At 33.7% G+C, this 9,537-nt stretch overlaps 1 protein-coding gene across 1 annotated transcript; it reads right to left on the bottom strand.

The window, feature by feature from the left end:
* Positions 1-22: 22 nt before the first annotated feature.
* LOC128176239 (uncharacterized) lies at positions 23-4,900 on the bottom strand. The gene is made up of 2 exons (XM_052842422.1): positions 4,513-4,900; positions 23-4,172 (listed from the first exon to the last, which is right to left on the bottom strand). Exon 2 carries the CDS (start codon positions 1,727-1,729, stop codon positions 803-805), a length of 927 nt encoding a protein of 308 aa, XP_052698382.1. The 5' UTR covers positions 1,730-4,172; positions 4,513-4,900; the 3' UTR covers positions 23-802.
* Positions 4,901-9,537: the final 4,637 nt, after the last annotated feature.

Raw genomic sequence — 9,537 nt, 5'->3', positions numbered from 1 at the left:
ATAGACGTAGTGACATGTATAAAAAGGTCGATAACTTGTGTTAGGTATAAGCTATCATCATTCGGTTTTCAGTTTTTTAATCTGTGGATAGAGGGCTATCGAAATATGTAAAAAAAAAATTTTGATAGGTACATGTTTAATACATAAAACCTTGACCGGAATGAGCTATGGTCGCAAAAATCAGCTGTCGGAATGACGAAGTCGACTTCAGAAAACACCTAATATCTCAAAAAGTTTTTAATATTTGTTCATTCGGAAACGATTTTTTTAATCACAACGACCAGGCTTATAAACTGTGAAAAAATTAAATCGATATCTTTAGATTTAGTATGCAAAACCTTGACCGGAATGGAAATTTTTCGTTAAAAAAGAATGCTGTAATCGTGGAGTCATCTCTAAATAATCACCTGTATCATAAAAACCATTGATTTTATTTCCATTCGGTCAAGATTTTTTTCATCCTTAGTTATACACCTTTCAGATAATATATAGTTTTATATATCAAACTGGATTTAAATGCTCAAAACCTTGACCGGAATGGAAATTTTACACTCAAAATTTACAAAATTTATTAGATGCACTCAGGTATCGCTCAGGTAAAGAAGCCGTACTACAAGAAGGTGTGAACAACACAAGTAATAAAAACACAGAGAGTTTATTAAAACAACAAATTTCAAGAGAACACAAATTTAATCACGACAATGGTCAATACATAGCCAATCTGTACAATCATTATTTACATCTGCACATTTTGAATGTTTCCAAACATTACAAAGCTTTTTCCCTAATTTAAAATCACAGCCTACCATTTCATCCACCCAATCTGGAATCCACAAGAACAACAGCAATTAATTGTTAAAATCTTATGTTTTAAAACTGTAATGTCAGGAGTTTGTGATGAATTTTGCGGAAATTGCGTAAATAAACCATTTTCTAAACATTCTACAAGATGGTTTCTCATACTTTCTGATTTAAAAGAGGTTTTAGTTTGAAATGAATAATCGGGATTAAAACAAAATTCTACAAGGTTAGCAATTGCAAATAATCCACAATCATAGCCATTTTCTTGTTGTTGAGAATCTAAAATTTTGATAGGAATAGAAGTCTTATTACGCCCATAAATAAGAGAGAGTTGAATTTCAAGAGATGGAGTGTTTACTGTTTGGTTCTTGCTCTTGCTAAGACTATCTAAAATACAAATTTCGTTATTGTTATTTTGAAAAGATGTTACCCAATGACTTCTACCCATATGATGTACCTGAACTGAAGGTGGTTGAATATGTTCAAATTTTTTATCGCATTTCCATGGTTTAGTTTGTTCGTCAAATAGTGGTGCAAAATTTGTTAACTGTAACCCATGTATATGTTCAAACTGCTTTTTGATTATATCTAATGAATAATTCACAATATCGGAACACAACCACCCTTTTGGATCTAAAATATTTTTCTTGTGCGAAACTGTAAGCCCAGAAACCCATTTTTCGTCTTGAATAACCTTATCGGAAGCCTCTTTACATTCTAATTTGATTTTTTTAACGGGAATGTCGTCGCCAACATCCTCTTGTTCTAAAGCGGCGGCGGCGGAATCCGGAGCTGGTATAACTTCCTTGTCGCAATCATTCGGTCGCGGTTTTTTCCTACCGAATTTTTTATCGTTACGTTTCAAACTATTCTTAGACAACTGCTTAAGATTAATTGTTTTCTTTGTTTCCGAAATATTGTCCCCCATTGTGATTCGCGCTGCCAAAATATGATAACAAGTACCCGTGGCTGGGCATTGACACGATTCTTTAGGAAATAATGTGGTAGTGGACTGTAGAGAGATTCATCACCGGCGTAACGCACTAACACTAAGTTGCGATTCGACTCCAGAAAATATGCACTGCGCGTAAATTTAGTTGATCCGACGGCTCGTTTTCTTTTTGAATATTTGGCTCCCGTTGTTGTTGAATCCAACGTTGTTCCTTGCTCCCTCGAAGACGTTATAGTCCCTGAGCAAGACGGCCGATGCTATGATCCTCGCTGTTGGGTTTGATGTCCAGATGATCTTGAGAAGGTGCTGGTATCGATGAAGAGTTGTCGCTGGTTCCTCCCTCGGGACGTTGTTGGTTCCGGCATGAATAACGATGATGTCGTGGTCTTGGACGATTCCGGAGAAGAGGGCCCACATCTGCTCCACGCGAAATCCTGATGTACAACGGACGGCGGTGTTGTCCTCCAGCTGAACATGGTGAAGATACTTCAGCTGCGAATCTCCCACGAATAAGACAGACACTTTACACACTCACTTGAACACAAACTCACAATTTCACAATGGATCACGAACTTTCTCACTTGAACACAAACTCACAATTTCACAGTGGATCACGAACTTTCTCACTTGAACAGTAACTCACAATTTCACAATAGATCAGGCGCTTTTGAGAGCACTATTAGAACTTGTACGAGACAGGTTAATAATAGTAAGTGATGATTTTATCTCGATAAGGGTATATATATGCTTCTTAATTTCTTTTTAACCAATGAACGTGGAGATTTAATTTCCATCCTTAATTGTAGCAATTAATTATCCTTCAATTTTATATATCACAGCTTCCATGGACAAGCTGCTTCTATGTATTTAGCTCTTGTACATTCTTACTCACTTTGATGTAAACAATTAAAATCATCATCCGTTCCTAATTATCACGGCTTACACGGACAAGCACTTTTTACATATAATTATATACATAGTTTTTATACATTCTAATTCACTTTGATTTAAACAATTAAATCATCATCACTGCTTACATTGACAAGCAGCTTTTAATTCAATTTTAGCTATGGTACTATTCTACTTACTGTGATAAAAGCATCGTTGATATTTATTTTTTATAAATAATATAATAACCTTTTAAATAAAAAATAAATAACCAATAACAATTTCCTTATCTTAATTTCGCGTATATATTGTTTCTTTTTAAAATGATGTTTAAAAAAGCAGATGTAAGATTATCTACGTATACGAGTTCATGTAGTACATATATGTTTTTATTACAGGTATTGTTCACACCTTCCTGTAGTACGGCTTCTTTACCTGAGCGATACCTGAGCGCATTAATAAAATTTGTAAATTTTGAGTGTAAAATTTCCATTCCGGTCAAGGTTTTGAGCATTTAAATCCAGTTTGATATATAAAACTATATATTATCTGAAAGGTGTATGACTAAGGATGAAAAAAATCTTGACCGAATGGAAATATAATCAATGGTTTTTATGATACAGGTGATTATTTAGAGATGACTCCACGATTACAGCATTCTTTTTTAACGAAAAATTTCCATTCCGGTCAAGGTTTTGCATACTAAATCTAAAGATATCGATTTAATTTTTTCACATTTTATAGGCCTGGTCGTTGTGATTAAAAAAATTGTTTCCGAATGAACAAATATTAAAAACTTTTTGAGATATTAGGTGTTTTCTGAAGTCGACTTCGTCATTCCGGCAGCTGATTTTTGCGACCATAGCTCATTCCGGTCAAGGTTTTATGTATTAAACATGTACCTATCAAAAAAGTTTTTACATATTTCGATAGCCCTCTATCCACAGATCAAAAAACTAAAAACCGAATGGTGATAGCTTATACCTAACACAAGTTATCGACCTTTTTATTCATGTCACTACGTCTATTCCGTCGCCATTCCGGCGAATAGACCTGCCCCAAGGTCGGTCCTACTAAACAGAGAACTCTAAACATGCTAAAGAACTCTAGAGAATCCTAGAGAACTCTGGGATTTTTTCATTTAAAAGGGCTAATAAATGCTTTATTATGCACGTATCTGTTCAGTAACATGTTATACTACATACATAAACTCATTAAAGTTGATTTTAAACTAATTAAAGACAAATTCCAGAAGGAAATCTAGTCGGCGTTATCGTCAAACTCCGATCCCGATCTAATGTCATTTAGACATTGTTTCTATATATACAGGTTACCTCAAGCCATTGGTATAATAATGCACGTAAAAACACAACATAATATATATTGAGCTATCACATCTCAATGATCATATTCTGTTGTTATAGATATAACAACTTACGTACGTTATTATCATTGTAAAGAAAAAATGTATCTTGCTTTTAACTGTTAACGAATGACTCTTAAATTTCATTTGATCATTAAAAATGTATTCCTAAAGCATATTGTAAATAATTAAAACAGAAATATAGAATTTGACCACAATCGTGAACATGCCCCTTTAATTTTTCAATTTATGCATTATTTTTAAACCCTTTATATCACTTAATTAATATTTACAATTTCTAGTGTCATAGTGGATCTCGGATATTTTTTCGATTGTCCATTTATAAATGCATATTCATGGAGAAGAGTTGTTTTATTACACTCAGTCGTAAAACTATCAAGATTTGAAGTTGGCGACAAGCAAAAAGTCAGTATCTTAATTAAAATCATAACAAATCACAAACGGAGAATAAAGACACTAACGCTACAAATTATAAAATATAATTGACCTTAAATAAAATCCATAATAAGAATTACATTAAATGTTGAAAGAATTTAAAAAAGAGTAAACTGCTCGGGATCGAGATCCTTTGAATAATTTAGCCTCCCCCAACTTGATGTTTTGCGTGAAATAATTAATATTTACTTAAATCCAAATATTTTAAATATATATTTCGACTAAAATACAACTTTTTTTATCATATAAAATGCAAAAATGGGTTCTAAATACTTTAAATATGAGAAAATCCCCAGAGTTCTCTAAAGTTCTCTAGAGTTCTCTGTTTAGTAGTACCCGTTCAAGATTCCATAATAACACAAAACAAGAAAAAATCTGACTGATGGAGAGGAGGTAATAAATGTTATGTAATTTCCCGATTTAATATGTTTTACGGTGCGACCGTTGGGGCGAGCACAGCATGTGATCAAACATGAATTATAATAAATCAATAAAATATAATTTACAACGTAAAATTTGAAGGCAAAAAAATAATACATACCTATTTTTCAGTAAATTTTCATTATTCATGGTTTATAAGATTTGTTATAATTTATTTATTTATATGTAGAACAGTAGTTTAATCTCAGATACAATGTTGTTAAATAATAAAGATTTTAATATATAAATATTCATTGCACAGTATCTCCTCTTTTAAAGTGATTGTAACGTCAGTTCATTCCGCTTTTTTTGCAGTACCAGTAGACATTTTTTCTTAAACTTTACATATAAAACTTGACTCATCATAGAGCTCCCCCCCCCCCCCCATGCTAAAAAAATATTTCATTTTTGTCAATTTATACAAAGAAAATCGACTTACCATGGATTTGCCCCCTCCACTTTTTAAAAAAAAATAATGTTTAATTTTTTTTTTAATTTACGCTTAAAAATATGTGCTTATCATGTTAAAAGAACATGGTGTTGCCTGAAATAAATGGAAGTGAAAATAAAAAAAACCATTGAACCGCTAAAGAGCTGAAGGATTAGTATTTTCATTATTTTTTTTTCTTTTTGCTTGCAAAGATTTTTTGGGTGAGGCTGCCATCCACCCACCCCCTTTTAAAAAAGGCGCTGCTACATATACGTTTCAGGAAATTACTGTAATTAAAGTGAATAAAATAAATGTGAGCATTCATCCAAATGAGTGCAATTTACAACTGTTTCCTGTATCTGAAGAAATGTCCTTATTCGTCAGCTGTTCTTTAGCTTAGCCTTTGCGAGATTTTGAGAGGATTTTGGTCATTTCAGCAGATTTACAATATCTTCGGTTAGAGCAATTTCCCCTTATCAGTGCTTATTGTGACGTCAAATCTGACGTTGGTTAAGTGTCGTCTTACTCTTTAAAACTCCCCTGAGAAATAAAAGTATGCGAAGTATACTGTTTTATTTACTTAAAAAGCATGATGTTCTTAAAATTACACATCTTATAAGCTTTTCAAAGGTTTTACTTTGATTCTCGTGAGAACGTGAGGTTGGAAACCATTGGTACTATGAATTGTGGGTCAAAATTTACTGACGCCGAAAAAAATCTATCGGATCAATGTGTAAACCTTTGTGACGTAACTCGATTATTTTTGATTGAGAGTGTACTGAGGCGAACTTTAGAGGTAACATAGCATTGACTGTATGTCGCATACATCGTTATTGTTTTTATATTGTCTTGCTGATTCTCGTGAGAGTGTGAAGTGATAAAAATTGCCATGTTTACAGGTAACTACTGGGACGATTAAAACAATGCATTACTGGTCCGATTTACTGACGCCAAAAAAATCCGTTGAATGAATGTGCAACTAGTCCGAATTTTCTATTCACACACGCCTTGCCGGTAGAGCTCGCTTCGTTCCGGCGCTGCGCGCCGGCGAGCTGCGCTCGCCATAAATGCGTTATTTTTAAAAAGATGCCTGCATCAGGCACGTAGCATCGTTTTTGATAGTGGGCAGACTCATCCAAAAAATCTTGACAAGCAAAAAAAAAAGGGGGGGTTGAATTCTCCGAAATGTTCAAAATCGTAATCTGTGGGGGGCAAGGCAATTTTTTCATACCAATTTCTTACTTACTCCCAAACAAGTGGTGGGGGGGGGGGACAACTCCATGATAATTCAATTTTTTATATGTAAATTTAAGAAAATTAGTTGCTGTGAGAAAAAGCCACCCCCTGAATGAATTGAATTGTGGAGGACAGACTGTATATTTTGATATTGAAATATCACCAAAAAATTACCGTACTCAGCTTCAATTCTCAACTCAAGTGTTGAGGACGTCCTCAACTGAGAAAATTCTCAAATCGCCGCCACCAACTACATTGAGTATATACTCAGTAGAGTAGGATTTTTTAAGTTCTCAACTCTACTGAGTACATACTCAGCTGATTTTTGTAAGCGGTTTTGTGAAATGCAAATGGAAACAAATGCGCTTGATATAAGATTTTAAAAGATTAGTGCGAATGTTTCTACACTTGTTGCAATACTGCTGTTGTCAGAGGCAAATTCCCATCGTGAGCCCTGGACCGGTAAATGTCCGAGTAAAAATAAACTGGCGACTTCGAGAGAATAATGACGTATATCTCCTCTATTTTAAGACCCGTCAACTTGAAATTCGGCATGAGTGTATCTCAGATATTACTTTTCTGAAAAATACATGCATATTGTGAGTGTTTTAAAAATTCATTGATTTATTAGGCTTTTGAAGCGAGCTGGTAGTTTTTTATTTGGGCCAGAGTTCGACCCCTTTCTTTATTTATGGTTACATTGAAATTAATGTTAAAACGGGCTTGGCCCCTGTGCTTATAATATTAATTTTTACATGCATTGTACTTATGCTAACTTGACTGCCGTTATAAAATAGTTGCTTGTTTTTTTTTAATATGAAAGAGGGGAGTGAGTATGTATGGGAATAAAATCACTAGTTTATAAAGAAGAACATTATTATTAGTGCTTGTAATTTCGTGACATGTACATGTATGTGTTTGATCAAATCTTGATAGATCTGTAGGAAATCTATCATTGATAGCAGTACTTTGATTTTCATTGAAGAGTTATCTGTTCATTGCCAGTTGTCTTTCTTTATTATCAAAAGAGAAAGTACACTTAAGACGAGCATTGGGGACGAACTATAACTGTTTATATCTGTGAAAGGATGCATTTTATACCTGCTACTGCCAGAAATTGTTGTTTAATTTCCCTGGCGCAATTACCCGTTGGAAAAGTGATGGAGTTTTTTAACAGATTAGTAATTATGGAATCTGTAACAGAACGGCAACATCTTCCGGTTGTTGTCTCTGATACTCCAATGCTGTCCCCTACCAGTCTGTGGTATGCCCTCGTTGCCAGAAACCTAAGGCAGGTAAGTAGCTGTAGAGTGGGTGGTAAGGCACAGTTCTTGGCAGTGTTGTGTACAATTGATGGGGCAATAGAGTCTAAAATGTACTGAATGGTTGCATTTCAACAGAACCGGATGATAACGTTGAAAAATTGTGCGAGTTTTTCTGAGTGACCTACGATTGTAGAAAAGATGTTAACATTTCCCATTATAAATCTCCGTAAGAAATAGACGATGCAGCAAAATTTCGTAAAGATGATCATGGATTTCGTAAGTGGTACTTGTTTGGTTTTATCTCAACGATACTGTATCGACTTAATTAATAATTTAAGATCGTATAGAACACCAAAAATTCAATGTTGATGTTAGTATATAGATCATATTTGAAATATTCATAAAACACATGAAACGCTTTCACTAACTGCGTTACCCTGTTATGCCAGCATGCCCTTGTCATGGACCTAAACAGTTACCGGTAGTTAGAAAGGATAGAGACGTGGTTACAGATCGTCTATTAGTCTTATGAATTATTATGATATTATCGATGTTTGTAAGACTTATACATCTTCGCTCGCCAAGTGACCGATTCGTTTTTCTCATCTCAGATGAGAAAAACGAATCAGACACTTGGAGCGAAGATGTGACTTATATTGCTTTTGAAACATTGTATGTCTAAAAGTTCTTCCATTCTATTAGAAAGCCGCGAAAAAAGAAGTGGATACTGGTGTAGACTGGTAGATTAAGGTCAAGAAATACAAAGCAAATTCATGATATATGTATAATTACTAAAACAAATGTATTTGCAGGGTTTGACATTAATTTTTTTAATTACTAGACCAGTCGGGCTTTCTTAGCAATTTTTCAATAGCCCTGACCAATTTTGACAAAAATAGACTAAAAGTAATGACAAATTAAACATAAAATATTAAATACCTGTTTCTGTTTAATTTTATTGGTTTATCTTTACCAATAATGAATCATTCAAACACTATTTATAATTAGATTTAATTCATTTAAACTGTACTAATAATGAGTATAGTACAATACAATATTATACATTATCAAATTTCACCCGGCCCATTGGACCTATATGTCACTTTGAAATCTTATAATGTACATTTCTTAGCGCATGAGTTTACTTTGATTTGTACAGATAACTTTGTCTAGCTGAATAAATCAAATTGAGATATTTGGCAGTTTGTCTTTGATTTTTTTCCATAATGATATTTAAGTTGACAGTTTCATCCAGATTTTTATCTAAGTTTATACTATGAAAGAAAGAGATTCTATTATTTTCATAAAATTTGCATTGAAAAATAAAATGTTTTTCATCTTCAATCGAATTGCTTTTACACAGAACACAATAACGTTCTTGAAGAGGTTCTTTTCGATAAGGACCAGTTTCGACTCTGAGAGGAAGGATTCCACATCTAAATTGTGCCATCAAAGACCGTTCCTGTTTAGTTATGTTCATCGTTACATAGGGTTCTAATTGGACGTTTTGTTTAAACGTTTCGTATGTCCTAAGTTTCGGTAGAGACATTGTTTTCGATTTCCATTCGTCTTCATAGTAACAAAATAGGAACACAAATCTGATTTATATAGAATTTCTTTCACTTGTGAGCACCAAGTGCTGTTGTTACGATAACTTCACAGGAAAACTTTTTTGGTAAGACGGTCAACATCCATTTGGATTACTCTGTTCCATCTCTTTAAAGCC

This window comes from Crassostrea angulata, chromosome 3 (genome assembly GCF_025612915.1).
Source record: "Crassostrea angulata isolate pt1a10 chromosome 3, ASM2561291v2, whole genome shotgun sequence".
Taxonomy (NCBI): Eukaryota; Metazoa; Mollusca; class Bivalvia; order Ostreida; family Ostreidae; genus Magallana; species Magallana angulata.
The sequence above is the reverse complement of the archived record's forward strand: the minus strand, read 5'-3'. Positions and strand labels throughout refer to the sequence as shown.